Source organism: Octopus bimaculoides, chromosome 1, assembly GCF_001194135.2.
Source record: "Octopus bimaculoides isolate UCB-OBI-ISO-001 chromosome 1, ASM119413v2, whole genome shotgun sequence".
Lineage (NCBI taxonomy): Eukaryota > Metazoa > Mollusca > Cephalopoda > Octopoda > Octopodidae > Octopus > Octopus bimaculoides.
This window is the reverse complement of record NC_068981.1, coordinates 156,811,511-156,827,755: the sequence shown is the minus strand read 5'-3', so window position 1 is coordinate 156,827,755 and position 16,245 is coordinate 156,811,511. Positions and strand designations below refer to the sequence as shown.

Here is a 16,245-nt window from a genome sequence, read left to right as displayed (position 1 = left end):
CTCTCTCTCTCTCTCTCTCTCTCTCTCTCTCTCTCTCTCTCTCTCTCTCTCTCTCTCTCGCTGTATGTATGTATGTATGTATGTATGTATGTACATAAAATTTTCCCTTTCTCTCTCTATTCCTCTCTTTTCTTTCTTTTTTCTAAATATTAATCACTTCTTCAGGACAGACAGAACTGACAAGCGTTTCTCTTTGTCAGTTTCTGATGACGAAGTCAATATACTAGAAAAAAGAAACGCCTCGAAAGGAGGGTAAGCAGGTCGTATACTGTGACCAGCGTTGTGCTGTATCTATGACCTATGCACTTTTACCACCAATGCATTTAATTCCCAAAGCCCCAGGCCAACTGTTGTGCACTGTTAGAAGACACTCATGTTTATTAATCTCTACAATACAAGAAAAGCGATTAGGTTCATGTTTTAGAGTTTAAAAAATTAAATGAATATGGCAAATAATTAAAATGGTCGAATGACTTGAATTTAGATAAGTTAAGAAGTATTGTACAGAATGATGCATGTAAAAAGTTCTTAACAAAAATTTCTCACTTTGTAAGAAAATTCCAATTTGATTGAGTTATAACTCAATTAAATTAAATTGACATCCATACAGTGGATGTCCATTTTGTTTAAGTTACATGTCTGATAATGTTTGGTGGATGAAAAAATTAAGAAATACCTCTTCCCGAAGAGGTTTTCCACAGAAACCAATGCTTAATTTTATTAAGGAAGAGGAAATAACTCCTATGCTTTGCTTTCAGGGCAAATAGCAGCAGAAAATAAAGGGAAAGACACAAATAATCTTAATAGATAAAATCAAAGTAAAATAAAGAGAGTTTTAGTTAGTGTAAAACTAATCAAAATTACTTTTGATGAATATACTGGAAAGAATCTTAACAACAAATAAACAACAAAAACAAGAACAAAAAAATGAACACCAATGAAGACATAACACACTGGCATAAGGCATTACATGTGTAACAGAATAGCATCGTCAGTTTGGGAGCTTGAAGGGATAAAAAGTAAAGTTGTTCCCAGTGGCATTTGAGCTTAGAACAATAAGTCATTAAAGTATTAAAGCTTGTCCCTCGGTGTGACATCCGATATTTTAAGATGGTAAATAAGACGTTGTGACAATCATGGTTTACATAGTTGAAGTCAAATAGCTTTAAAATAGGAGTCGCAACTATCGATAGCATAGCAACGTGCAATTTCCTTACTATTATAGCACAATTACTAACAGAGAGAGAGAGCTGAAGAGAAAACTACCCGTCATATTTATTAACCAACACAGTTTGCCCTTCCTCCTTCTCTTTTAAGATACAGCGGTATCATTCCTTGTATTTTGGCGCGAAATAAAATGACAGGCGCTTCAATCTAAATAGACTATACACCCCGGATTTTGATTTGGCAGGTTGTAAAAGTATGCTGTGTTCGTTATTATTGTGGAAGAGGCGATGGGGGTTAGAAATCGTAGTAATGGTAGTGGGAATTATAGTAAGGGTGATGATGACAGTGAGACTGTAATCTTAGTAGTATGGCGATAACAGGAAAAACGATAATATCATCTCTAAAATAACTGTTTTAAGTAATAACAAAAAATTGCGTTGACAATCAAAATAGAAACTGCTTCTACTGCAGTGTCTGCAGCTACCTCTGCTGATGATGTTGTTTTTAGTAGTTGGGGGTGGAGATGATGATACTAATGCAGGGAATTCAGTAATTATGATGTTTAATAAATTATATAATCTAGATTTAAGTTGATATACCTTTTCAACATAAACAAAACACCTTGACAGTGGGTGTATCCCATTTAAATTGAAGGGCGGCCAGCTGACTAAAAGCTAGCCTAACACAGCTTTATATTAGTCGGCGCTAGTAAACAGCTTAACTTAAAATTAATGAAACGAACCAGAAAACCTGATGCAGCATTCTCACAAAATTAACATCTGTTAGACATCGTTTTTTGGCTTGAGGTTTTCTATACATTTTGTTTTGCACCAACTGTTGAAAACATACGTTATTACTGGATTATTTACACCGCCCTTCATGTTTTTCATTTTTCTGCAGTGTCTATATTTCCATACCTAAGGCTCTGTTTATTTTTGACCTTCAAGTAAAAAAAATATTTATTTACGAATTCAGTCATCACATAATATCCTTGAAATTAATTTCTTTTTCTTTTTTTTTCACACGAAGATTTATTCAAAGCTGTTTATTCCTGATCTATCGCCAGTTCCTTCCATTTGAGAAGTATGACTTTTGGAGATATATTTCACCAGAAATTACAAATCACACTTCTTGTTTTCTGCCTCTGCTTAGTAAAAGCTAAAAATTACACAAAACAAACAACTATTAGAACAGAGTCCTGTTCATACACCATCGTTGTGAACCGTCGCAGCGCACCCCTTTGTCCAATTTTGACACCCAGTAACAAAACAAATGTAAACAAATCTTTTGCCGATAAACGGACAGATGATGAAGATGAAGTTTTTAACGAACCAGGAATAAATCCGGAGAGTGGGGATTATTTCTTCGATGTTGAAGCTACGTCATCAGAGACATCTACGACAAATGACAAAAGCAGCGGTGTTTGCAGAAGACGTTTGGCGTTCTTGACCCAGCGCTTGCAATATCTTCAAGAAATGCAAAAAGTGGAGCGTGAACGAGCAAATTTATACGAAAGTAATGTAAAGGGACATGATATGGAAATAGATCACATCGATACTGGTTTGAACACTTTAAAAACTAATCTCACCCAGTTGATTAGAGCATTACATTCCATGGAAACGAAAGTATTTCGTCAGGAACGTATTAACAATAATCTGCATCACAAACTTTCTTCTGTGGTTCTTGATATGGATGAAGTGAGTAAGAATTTCCAAATACGACCTTCCAAACCAATTTCTCATTTAACGGATGGTTCTGGCAAAAAGATACTTTCAAAATATGCAACTCCATGTAGCTTAGTGGAAACTGCACAGCACTCGTATTCAGGTAAGAATTTGTATAATACTTTTACTGATCTTTCTTTGTTTTGTGATCCAAACTTTATGTATTGATAATGTTTCCATAACTTGTATTAGTAGTGTTGTATTGTTACTATATAACTAATCTAGGCTATATTATATCAACGAAGCTTTAATGGAATCTATTTATAATACAATAATAATATAGTATACTGCCCGTATTGTATAGCGTTTATAAATTCAAAGTCGTTAACTTTAGTCACTTTAAACACTGAAATGTGTAAGGCCATTTCAAAGGTTTATCGATACATTCATTTTTCGTTTGAAACATTGATCTGGCACAAACGATAAACACTTGAGTAGGTATTTTATGACATCATAATTGGTGTCTCACATTTCAGCGTTCAGTTTTCACCTTGGTAGACTGTCTTTCATGCATTTGAAGTCGACAGTACCAGTAATTTTCTGGAGTCGAAGATAAATCAATTATACACGAAATTCTTACAAAAAAGAAACCATTGTGCTTAGAGGAAATAAATTACTATTCCGAGATTGAAGGTTGTCGAGTCCGTGATACTGTTCCGGTCCTGATCCTAGCTGAAACTACTTCAGTTGCTCATCTTTTTCTCGAACGTTACAATATTTCTTTTCATTTTTGTTTTCGTTTTTGTCTTTACTGCTTTCAGCCATTAGACTGTGGCCATACTTGGGCACCGTCTTCTACGGTATAATCAGTTGTATCAACACAGTACTTATCAAAATTTTATTGAGTTTATATGCTTGAAAGGTAAAGTGGACTCGGGTAAGATTTGAACACAGAACATAAAAGAAATAACCAAATGATACAAGCTACTTTGTTTGGTGCTCCATCGATTCTGCAGTCCAGTTCCTATATTATTTAGATTACGTACCTATATAAACTAGTTGGTTGGGATGGGGGCTTGTTGTTTAACCCCGGTCAACTCTCACCAAACATACCTATGATTAAAGACGTTGTAACCGTTACCATCCCCCCGTCTTTTATGTACACAAGGCACTATACTGTTCAATGTATCCTTTCTTTAAGACAGTAGGTTTCGATATGAGGTAGACTTGGCTGCTGTTTCTAGAACGCCGAGCAACTACGCCGGAATTCTTTCATTGATTTGTGGTTAATCTAGTTAAAGCAATAAGCAGAGAATCATTGCAGATAATTTTCAGCATTTGAATCAGTACGATACGGTTTCAGTTTAGAATTGAATTACTTATTCTGTCATTAACATCCAGTAGGAGATACAAGAATAACACAACATCCCATATCTTCATTCTATTATAGTCTACTAGTACACGTGTATTTGAAGAAGCTTCCTTCAAATTTACTAACACAGCAGTCACATGACAGGGAGTTCTGACTAATTCGGTTTCAGTCAGATGCCTTTTGTTGTCTTCCTTTTAAATAGTTGTTGTTAAGCTGCAGGTCAGCCCGAGCGAGATGACCTATGATCAGAGGCGTTCTAATCGTAACCATCATGCTATTTTAGGTGTATTTAAAACAACATTACCAACCAAAAGTGTGAACCGGCGACTCGATAGAGACGTTCGAGCATCGGATAGTGTGATAACAGCATTAAGTTACCGATTTGTACCATAAAATCGTTCTTTATTATTTATAGTTTAATATTGTACCACTTGTTAAATTTGAACTATGCGTTATTAATGTTATCTAATGAATATTAAACTCTCGGGTAAATCTCATGGTTACACACGGAGATCCAGAGGGAGAAAGGGAGCTTGTAGGCGGCCATGAAGTAAGGTATTACCTGTAAACAAGCACAGAACTGTCCATAAACTCTACGACGCGAATTCTTTTGCTTTGAGACCAATGTAATTTACCTTAATAAATCTATTAAAAGTTTTTCTGGGAGTCTTACATAACAGACAGAAAGCCAAGTGTTATTCGTTCCGGCTCTCTACGTTCTGAGGTCAACTTCTAGGTGATCAGATTTTCTTTCATTTTTTTCGGAGGTCTACAAATTAAGTACTATCCAGTAGTGAGGGAGGAAGGAATATGAAATCTTTTTTCTTTCTCTCTGGATTATACCTGTAATTCAAAGGTTTAGTCTTGTTATATTGAGTCACTCTGATTCAATCAGAGAATTGCATTAAGCGTATAAATGCTCGTGGAATACTCAGTCATGTAAATGCTAATTTACTGAGTAGGAATTTTGTTAGTCGAGCAGCGACAATAGTGTAATTTTCAGACAATACTAGTGCAGTAATTAAGTATTGTCGTTGTTGTTGTTGTTAATCTCCAAGTCCGATTTGACTGAATAGGCCATTTATTTCAGACCATTCCAGTTTGAAAAGGCCATTCCTGTGATCAAAACCTTTTCAGCTTGTCATTTTAGAGATATCTAGGACTGCATTATCAAATGTATGTTTTCATTTAAGACGATAAGTTGCGATTTGAGCGGGGTTTGGCTGCTGTTTCTACCAAGCCAGGCGACTACGCAGATGATCTTTTTAGAAAGGATTTTGTCATCGGTATTAGACAGGGGAATTACGTTGTTCTTACTTTTTATGTCTAATTGTTGGACGAATGTCTCCTAACGAGAAGGAACGTACCCAACGAAGTCAAATCACTTCCCTTACATCTCCTCTTCTCCAGAAAAAGAGGCGAATCTCACTTCTCACCTGCAGAACAATTTGGTTTGATGTCCTTATAAAGAAATAGGGGTCCTTATAATTTTAAATTCAGTCCCTGTACCTATTTACTATTACTTGAGTACAGTTGCTTAAGACTGCTGTTGTATATATTTTAGGTCACTTGCTTTTGTAAAAGTAAACAGAATCTATTATTTTCTTTTACTCAGCTTTCATATTTGGTATTCATTTACATTCTGATATACCACTCCTACTCATCTAGAAGTTTCCCAACTTCACACAGAAACTAGATTATTTCTGTCAGTGATACATTGTTTTTAGCAAGATATAAACAATTACATTGTTTTTCATAATATATAAACAGTAGAATGTATAAGTGGACATATGTGGAGTAAATACACTTACATGAGTCAACGAGGGAGCTTCTAAGATGTTGACCGACGTGCTAGAAATAGCAAGTAAATCATCCTCATCATTCTAGATACCAGAATAAAGAGTGTTGGTCACGACTCGAATGTATTTAATCACGAGTGTTGGTCATGACTCGAATGTCTTTAATCACAGATCTGTTCTATCACATCTGGCCTGTAGCCAAACAACAACAAAAAGGAAAACTGGAACTTTATCGTCACAGGAAAGGCAAAAAGTAAACATCCGGACTAGGTAGGAGAGAAAATTTGAACCGAGAGTATTGGAATACCAAGCTTGACACAAAGTGCCTATAAAAGGTTGAGAGCGCCTTGCATGCTGACAAAATTTCGCCCGCCTTCAAATTCGAAACTGACTCCTGATAAATCTCTAAAATCTCATAAAAACGATTTAAGTCTTTTGATCCAAGTAATTTCATATACAATGGCCTGTAATAAAATGCAACGTTAATCTAACGTTAAACATCTTCATGAAAAGTTATCCAAAATAAATGGAAGTTGGTACTAATATCACGGCTTGCACTCGATTAGGCATGGGTTTAATTATATTATTAGTAACATACTAAACCACGTTTCTCCAATCTTCAGTCAATATCTTTTTCAGCTCTGTTGAAGTATTTTTCGACAATATTGCTTGCATCCTTCTATAAAGATGTTTCCATAAGTATTCTATTGGATTAAGATCGGGGCTTTGAGTAATCCACTTCAGGGATTGCTCAAAGCTCCTATTCGTAAATTCTTTTCTAGGTTTGTGATGCCTTGCTTGCATAGCATGGAAGCTTAATCTCATTGAAAAGAGATTGGTTTTCTTATCAATTCCTACACTGGATTAGATGAGTAACGTGTTCTTTCCAAGTATTTAGCAGCATTTAAAAACAAATACGAGCTCTAGTCATTGTTTCCCCTCGTACCATAACTCTAAATCCTCTATGTTTAACTTTTCCTTATAAACAATCTCGTTCTCATATTTCAGTTTTGTTATGACATACATCTATTTGCCTTAAAATGGAAAATTTGGCGGGATTTGCTTTGGTCAGATCATATTATTGGCGACAAAAACTCGTTCTCCTTACTGTAGAACACTTTAGCCAAGTTGCGCCTTTTAGTTTAAGTAGCTTTTGAAATCATTCTCGCCACTCTTCGTTCATATCCAAGGCCTTTCAATTCTGTTCATATACAATATTGCTACTCATCCATAGAATTTTCAACCTCGCGAACAGTTGCAAGTCGATGTTTTATAACTTCCCTCTTAACACTCCTTCTTCAACTATTTGTGGCCTCCTAGATCCCTTCTTCACTTAGTAATACCCTTCTTCAATTCATCTATTGAATTTGGATAACACTTTCATTATTAATACAGAAAATTTGAGCAATTTCTCGATTAAACTTCCCATATTGATAGCAACTGATGACTTGTTTGTGTGCCGATTCAGCAATATCTTTATTTCTACAAGTTTTCATTGCTGTATTTTATTGAATTCAATTAATAGTGGTGTCAACTTTTTGCACAAGGCCAGCAATTTCGAGGGAGAGGGTAAGTCGATTACATTGACTCCAGTGTTCAACTGTTACTTATTTTATCGACCTCGGAAGGGTAAAAGGTAAAGTCGATTTCGATGGAATTTGGACTCAGAACGCAAAGACAGAATAAATGCCACTAAGCATTTTTTCTGGCGTGCTAACGGTTCTGCTTGCTCGCTGCCTTCATTTAAATTAACATTGGTCTCACATTTTGGCATAAAGCCAATAATTTGGGGAAGGGGTAAGTCGATTACACCGACCTTAGTGTTGAACTGGTACTTATTCTATTGACTTCGAAAAGATGAAAAGCAAAGTCGACCTTGGTACAATTTGAACTCAGAACGTAAGGACGGACGAAATGCCGCTAAACATTTTGCCCGGCGTGCTAACAATTCTGTCAGCCCACCGCCTTCCTCATTGCAATTGATATCAAATTCATACATATACCTGCAAAGAAGGGAAAATCATATTTAATTAGACGTAATAGATGCAAAAGTCATTGAATGGATAAAAACAATTTTGTAGGCCCTGTATGTTGCATAGCTTGGAATTTGTAAATTAGAAGATTCGTTCGCTGCATCCAGTTCTTATACACTTGTAATTCGCTCCTGGTTCTAAAAGGATTTCCATTCCTATTTAACACTCTTTCCATTCCATCATTTCTTTAACTCGATTGATAAATCTGATGGGAATAGTAGACAAAATGTTCCCTCAAATCACACCCAACCATCTTAAAAAACATGCTACATTGGACATTGTAATCTTAGTTATACCCTATGAAAAGAAAAGACAGGATAGCTATGGTTGGTATACGTTTGACTGTAGCTCTACTTAGAGCTAACATGGACCTAAACAGCAACAAAACACTGGTTTCTAGATATAAATATCATTGAGTTTCCAGAATAGTTCGTCGTTGGCTTCAATAAATAAACATTTGGATAAGATTTTAATAGAATTAGAAATTACAGTTGTGACGTTAATGGCTAAAAGCAAGAGTAAAAACTTAGTTCACGGATACCAATTTCGGTTACCTTATTTCCTGTGATTCTGTGCTCGCCTGATTTTCACTGATTACAATACAAAAAAAAAAAAATGTAAGCTTGCTTAATTTGTTAGGAATAGCGGACGAATTCCTTCATATCATGTGTTACTGTCTTATAAAAGAAAGACACTCGACCAGCACCAGTACCAGTACCTCACCACCACCGACGACGACGACAACAACAACAACAACGACGACGACGACGACGACAATAAAGCAAAAGCAACACCAGTTGGCGTTTTGCTGTATCTCGTTTGATGTCTTTTGATTTTAGAACTTGCATTTGATATATCGTTGTCGTTTCTAAACCTCCAGATCTGTCCCAATTGAGCAAGAGTACAATCAAATGACTTTAAGCAATGTCAATCTAATGTTTTTATATTCCTATCACTTTATTGTCCAATTTGTCCATCCTTTCAGGGAAATTCGGCAGCTATTTCTAGCAGGTCGAGAGACTGCGTAGAGCTTTTTAATTTGTTATTGTTATATAGCCGGGAGTCACCAATGACAGGCAGATTATTAATCGAACGAATAGGCCACTTATCTTTTGTTCCAGTTCTACGTTACTGTACTCCCCTATATGCCATGAATTATACTATAAGATGCAGTGTTGCAGCCTTTATATATTGTACACTCTCCACTATCCTGTCTATTTCTGTTAGTCTATAGATTCAGGTAGTGCTCTCAGCGGAGGCGGACAAGGTGGATTTGGCCAGAACAAAACAAATACTGTTACTTTGTAACAAACATTGGTGATGTGTACCCCAGCGCAGTGTTTTGGAACTAATGAGGACATTGCTACAGTTGCTATTTCTGTGTGAATATGTTTTTGTTTCTCAGGGCTGAGTATGCGAAATTCTTTCAGTGGACGTTTAGTGATAATGTGTTAGTATTTGGATTGCCTGGAGTATGAAGGATAAAGCTTGCTGTGGAAACAAACTGTGCCTCGCGCATTTGAAGGTGTTCTACAATTTTGTATGTTTATTTCATTATGTTAGCAATTTATATGTGTAATCTTGATGAAAGGTATGTGTCCTGTTAATGTTGCAGAAGTGTTATAACTGCTGGTATAATTGCTCTGTGTGCGTGTGTGTGTGTGTGTGTGTGTGTGTGTGTGTGTGTGTGTGTGTGTGTGTGTGTGTGTGTGTGTGTGTGTGTGTGTGTGCGTGCGTGCGCGCACGTTTTGTTTATATTTCTGAATGTGATGGCTGGTTGTATCTGGTGTTCACTGGTGTTGGTAGTATGAAAGAAGGCAGTAGATTTCGTAACTGTCTATCATTTTAGAACTATATTTCTCGGTGACTGATGTAGTGATAGGTTTGCTGTCCAGCTGTGTCTGAAAAATAGTGGGAGGTTATGAGCGTGATGTTAGCAGATGCTGTGTATGTTTTGAGGCGGTGTGATATGATCGTATAAGTGTAATTTGAAATCAGTGGTTGAAAGGATAAATATGGTATTACGTTTGGGTTAGTTTTGTAAGTGTTATTTTTTTATGCCGTATACAGGCTTCCTCTAGGTAATTGTTTCTATTTAGACACAAGGCCAACATTATTGTGGGAGAGGATTAATCGATATCTTCGACCCAAGTATTTGAGTAGGACTATATTTTATCGACCACAAAAAGATGAACGACAAAGTTGGTCTCGGCGGGATTTGAAATCAGAACGTTAAGATACGAAAGAAATACTGCAAGAAATTTCACCAATGCTCTAGCGATTCAACTTGGTAGCCGCCTTAGCTCCTCTAGATAAGGAGATGTAGTGTCACTCATACATTTCTCAATATTATTAGTAGTAAAACTGAAACAATTAGAATTCATTACATTGAGTATAATAGTTTCTTAGGTGGTATCGAAATAGAATCGAGAAGTGATATAGTGCTTTTAATTTCGGGACAACTAACGAACAAGATGTGAAACACTTCCAAACAGAAACGCAAAATCAAATTGTATATTCAGTTATCAGATTTTAGTACTGCAGCCAGCCAACTTAGTTTTATGTATAAGAATTATGTGATTGATTGCTATCATAATTGTTTAATGTCTTTATTAAAGAAACAAAATAGCAGCATTGATTGAAATTAAACGTCTGACTGAGTGGCTCATGGAATGGCTATGTTTGATTCTTATGAGTCAAGTAAAGTGTTTAAAATAAAACTGTTTTAGGTACAATTACATATTGATGTGCTGTAATACACAAATTGAGAAGCTAAAAGTTTCCTTAGAAACCTTTTGTACCCATGTCTAACACGTCTTTCTTTCTCTTATTTAGAAGGCACAATTTACCACCACACCTACTTTAACAACGATTCTAACTTTGCTGTGGAACTTTCTGCAAATATATCGTTAAAGAGGTTGCATAAATTAAAGTAAGGAGATGCAACAGATTGCAGCTGTTTAGGAAGAGAAATTTATTGTTTATTCAACATTTGCTCAGCAGACTTACGAAAACATAGCATAGTTGTCTACAAACGAATGCAATTCAGTGAAGAAGTTAGATTATTATCGCAGATGAGATTTACCTTGAAGGCCATCTTTAATTTTTATTGCTTAGTCAGGAGGAAGGATAGCACACATGACTGTCTCCAGGGCCTGCTAGGCTGGTGAGAAGGAAGGGGGAAGGTATCCTTACGACAAAGACCTGCTTTGAATTCTTGTAGCAGAGCGGAGTCCGCTAAATGTACTCAGAGAAAAGGTTGTGTTAAACTGGGTCACAGGTTAAGTCTCTCTCGTAAGTAGGCTACAGTACGATTTCAACTAAAAAGTCAAAACGCAGGAGCATATCGTAAAACATCGATATTCTAACTTTTCTACCATTTCATCGTTTATCAAAAAAATTATTTGCTTCATGTGAGTTTGAATACAGGTCTTCAAATTCGTAAAACACGCCAGTTGTATAATGTTAATAGTTTTCTATATTGGCGATATTGGTGATATTATTTACTTATATCACTAATGCTTCTCTACTGGCTTATGCACTGCATCTCCCAATTGCGTCTACAAAACATAACAACTCTGCTCATTGCATATCCGACTACAAAAGCCATATTTAATTACTGCTTTCGAATTCCCGCGAGATTTCACTTGAATATACTTGAGAAGTCGTTAATGAACAAAGCACAGTGAAAGACAAATGTTTGAAGTCAGATCTAAATTATTATTACGCCATACATAAACGAATTTATTTGTCTGTGAATGGAATAACAGTGAAATCGCAAGCGCATAGCATACTCCCTTCTTGCATGTTAAATTCCTATTTGCTGTCAGCTATTGTTATTCTTAAGAAGATACCTAAATTAGCGAGTTCCGTATAATCAGGTGCATAGTCTCGATTCTATTTTGATGTTGTTTTACTGTGATCTTGAGAAATATGCTTATATGATAATGCATATGCCCCCATTAATATTTTGTACCTAATAACAAGTAATGAACCAAGAAATTACCTACTTGTAATATTTTGGTTTTGCATATACCCATCCACAGAATTTCCCCAATGTGTTACAAATTACAAAAGGGAAATATTGCTCTTCTTTCTTCTAATTATGCAGTAAAGAAACGTTTAGTTATTATATGCATACCTTTCCTAGTGCTTTTAACGACGTCAGTGAAATTGTCCACAAAAAAAAAATTGAACCGATTAGATTACTCTGTTGTCTGGAAAGTCGGCCCGTATCGATTTCGATGCAAGCCGAAAATGCCAGGTAGATGTGTGCAATGATGGAGCGGGTGTCTCTAGTGTGTAAAAAGGTAAGTGGTGCATGAATTACTGAAGATGACATAAATAAACACTCCTCACCATCCCTTGAGCAAATGAGAAATTTGTACTATTTCCATAACTAGACATCGATATTTAAAGGTGACTGTATATAAAGCGAAACAATGGCGGTAAACGTCGAAATGATAAGTGTTAAACGTTTCTTCCGACAGAATGTGAAATAGATAGAATTCTAAGTATTAATCTTATCTGGCGATGATGTGAAACAAAAGTTCTTGATTTCTTCGACATAAAAACTGTTTGACAAATACAGGTTATGCTGGAGGAGAGAAGACCACAGTGTTACAAATATAACATGATCATGAAGCTGTTTTTTTTTACTCTGAAGAAAAACAAAAAGAAGGTAACTGTCTTGCTGCTAACAACCGCAGCAACAACTGTAGTCGCAGCCACAACTCTACAAACAGAAGGAACCAACTGCACTAGCATCCTTGGATGAAATTTCTCTTCCTGACAACACAGGCACACATATCATACATGGAAGCGGTTTTAGTTCTCACCAACTTCTTTTTAAGCGGCGATGCTGGGTCCAGAGGGCAGAAGATATTCGGTGTCAAATAGAAGAAAACTACCAGAATACGTCATCGATTATCAAAAGTCGAAAAGTTAGCATACCGAAAGTCACCGAAGAGGATAAAGAAACAAGCACCTACAAAGCGACTACTCTCCATAATAATTGTTTATAATTTAGAACCAAATCCAGAAATTTTTAGGGAAGAAGGTTAGTTAATACCATCAACTCCAGTTGTTGACAGGTATCTTATTTTATCGACTCTGGATGGATGAGAGTCAAATTTGATCTCTGGACGAAAAGTGTTGGAACAATCATAGCAAAGTATTTCTTCCGACACCCGAATTTTTCTGCAAGTTTGCTGCCTTTATCTTCCATAATAATAACAACTGCAATAGCAACAGTAACAACAACATCAAAACAAAAGCACGCAAGCATCATAAGAATCAAATTAGTAACAACAAAAATAGCAATAAAATATTCCCTCACATCACATCCAACCGTCTTTAAAAGTAAAAATAGGTCGAAAATACAGTCCCTCAAATTAAAAAAGATGGGATGGTCATGACTGGAACTGTTTTCGGTGATTACTCTGATTGACGAGAGGTTAAAAACACATTATATGAACAAGTAATCTGACGAATAATTCTTCAACATAACTGTTGTCTCAAAAAGCAACAGCATATTGACAGATTCTATAAAAAAATAACAAGATACTCAGAAAGGAGCGGAAGAAGACTTCTTTGAAAGAACAGCTACAGTACTTTTAATGAATATTTTTCACATGAATGAGAACAAAACATAAATAAAGTCTTTTTTAGAACTCCGTTAAAGACCGAATTACCCATTCTTTTGGATTATGTGTTTGGTGACAGTACTAAAGGGCCACCCATTGACAGTTTCAAATCACATGGAGACCTGTCAGGGAGATCTTGTTCAACTCTCCTATACGTTATGGGTCTTGAATTGTTGTTGCAGATGGTAACGGTACTAAAGGACACTCTACTGGAAACTGGACGCAAGAAGGCTGTACTGGTCTACGTGGATGATGTCACCATAATGGTGACGGTTATCACCACCTTGAATGAATGGGAGATAGCACACATCAGTCAGAGCAACTCGGTGAGCTTATAATTCGACATTTGAGATGCAACTCAGAACGTGCTCGCAGCCAAAGTGCATTTTGTTACGATACTTGAAGTCTGCCAGGTAGCTAGGAAATGCAATATGATAATGAGTAAAGCCATTCCCATCCAAAAATTGCTGAAAGTTCTTTCTAAAAGGACGAGCAGTGGTGGTGAATATATACCACCAATCCGGTTGGTGGTAAATCAGCTCTTGCACATTTATTGAGAATTACTAATAAGGTTTAGAACAACATTCCGAGGGAGGATCTCTGCATCAACAAAGATAAACTATAAAGCAAATTCCAGCGGATTTTCTGTTCGGAGATTATGGATAACTTCTAAGATATTTAACCCGATAATACTTGCAGAGAGCAAAAGTGGTTCAGAATAAATTCTACAGTCAGGAATATCGTCAGCCAGACTTTTCAGAGATTCCTTTATTCAGTATCGAGCATTTCTAACTTGTGAAATTATGTCGAATAGTTGTCACGTGCAGGACAGATTACGGCAGTCAGCCAAGTTCATTGTGAGAATCAATCTGATACTTTCTTTTGTCTGAGAAGGGCGAGCCCTTTATCTGCTGCTATCGATACGAATGTTGTTCTTTCTTTTCAGCTTCTGGGCATAAGGCTCTTAAACGATGTTTACTCGCAAATGGATAGTATCCTGACTTTCCATCTTGCACCACCAATCTCCAAGCTTTTCTTTCAATAACAAGAAAGCAGAATCACTTTGCGGTCTTCGGGTGTCTTCAGGACATGCATATCCATAGAGACCCAAGCGACAACTCCAGCGGTCGCTTTAGCATTTACCACCTGTCGATATTACACCAAAAAAGTGAGTAACTGGCTAAGAGTCAACGCCGTGTGAGATGTCTTTCCCAAACTGTTCTCCTTATTTGAAGTCCTGAGTTCAAATCTCATCGAGTCGACTTTGCTTTTTATTCATCTTGTACCTGTGAAATATTGAAGAGCAATTTTAAGTGACTGTTCTCCGCACAAAATGTCTATAGTAGAAATCATCTTCATTAGTATAAGGGCGGGTCTGAAGAATAGGGGCAACCATCTGAATTCCTTCCTGTATTTAGCTTCTACTCCTCTTTATTTTAAGTTAAACATTTTCCGATATGTAATTTGATGTTTATCCGCCCGCGAATCATAAAATACTAATCATATGGTCGGGTTATGTCAATTGACTGTGCTCTTCCAGGCAAATTTTCAAACCAAACTAAGTAATCGTTCTTATGACATAGATAAATTCAACTAACGGAGAAAACACTGAATATTAAAAGATATTCTGAAATAGATTGTAAAGTATTTTCTAGTCTTTGTTGAGTTGTACTTTTTGTGAGTACAAGTATAATATTATAAACCAAGTCGTTGGCGTGCGGCAAAAAGCTTTGATAATAATATGTACTATTTATTGTAATTACGAAATAACAATAGTTTTTGACCGCTACAATAACTCAACAATGATCAATGATGTAAATGTTTGTTTTTCAACTTCGAGAACGTTGCATATATGTGTGAGTGGTTGTGTGTGTGTATAAGTGAGTTTGAAATCTTTGCATGTGAAATAATGCCTCTTTATGTTCTTATTTCGGTGGGATGAAATCAGAGACAACGAATGAGCCTATCGAAAATCTGTGTTTATTGGAGCATATGTCAAAACATTATACTGATAGGGAAGCCTCTCGAGACATTATTCGCCAGACTGGATCCCTGTTTTGTTTGATGGTGGGTCACATCTGCGAATCTTTTCCCACCTACACCCTCTGACAAACGCATCATTGTTATTTATTACAAATGTATTTACTTAGCAGTGCTCTGAGCTAGGGCACTATTGCTCACCGAATAATTCTACCGATAATCTGAAGAAAAAAAAAACCCAAATAGGATTCTCTTAGTGAGGGAGAATGGATTGGAACGTGTTGTTCCTGAAATAAAATTGCTATAGTTGTTGCCGTTGTCTAACCTAGGTCAGTTATTATCAAGCAGAGATCTATAATCAAAGGGGTTCCTTCAAGTCATAACCATTACGTCTTTTTTCATGCATTGTGTACTCTTGGTTACATTATCCAGTGTACCCTTTTATTACTAGGAACATAATAAGGTATGGTTATAGTGCGATTGGGATGCTATTTCTAGTATGTCAAGTAAATATAAAGGTCCCGCTTATGTTTACGCATTCTTTTCAGGGTTCAACGTTCGCGAGTTAAGTAACGAGCTTCATCT

General features: G+C 36.3%; 1 protein-coding gene across 1 annotated transcript in view; it reads left to right on the top strand.

Moving 5' to 3' along the window:
* The first annotated feature begins 1,421 nt into the window (after positions 1-1,421).
* LOC106871407 (fibrinogen-like protein 1) overlaps positions 1,422-16,245 on the top strand; it is a 44,811-nt gene continuing 29,987 nt past the window's right edge. Inside the window, exon 1 of the mRNA XM_014917830.2 lies at positions 1,422-2,994. Within this exon, the coding sequence (XP_014773316.1) occupies positions 2,253-2,994 (742 nt within the window). The 5' untranslated portion in view covers positions 1,422-2,252. The remainder of the gene's footprint in view (positions 2,995-16,245) is intronic.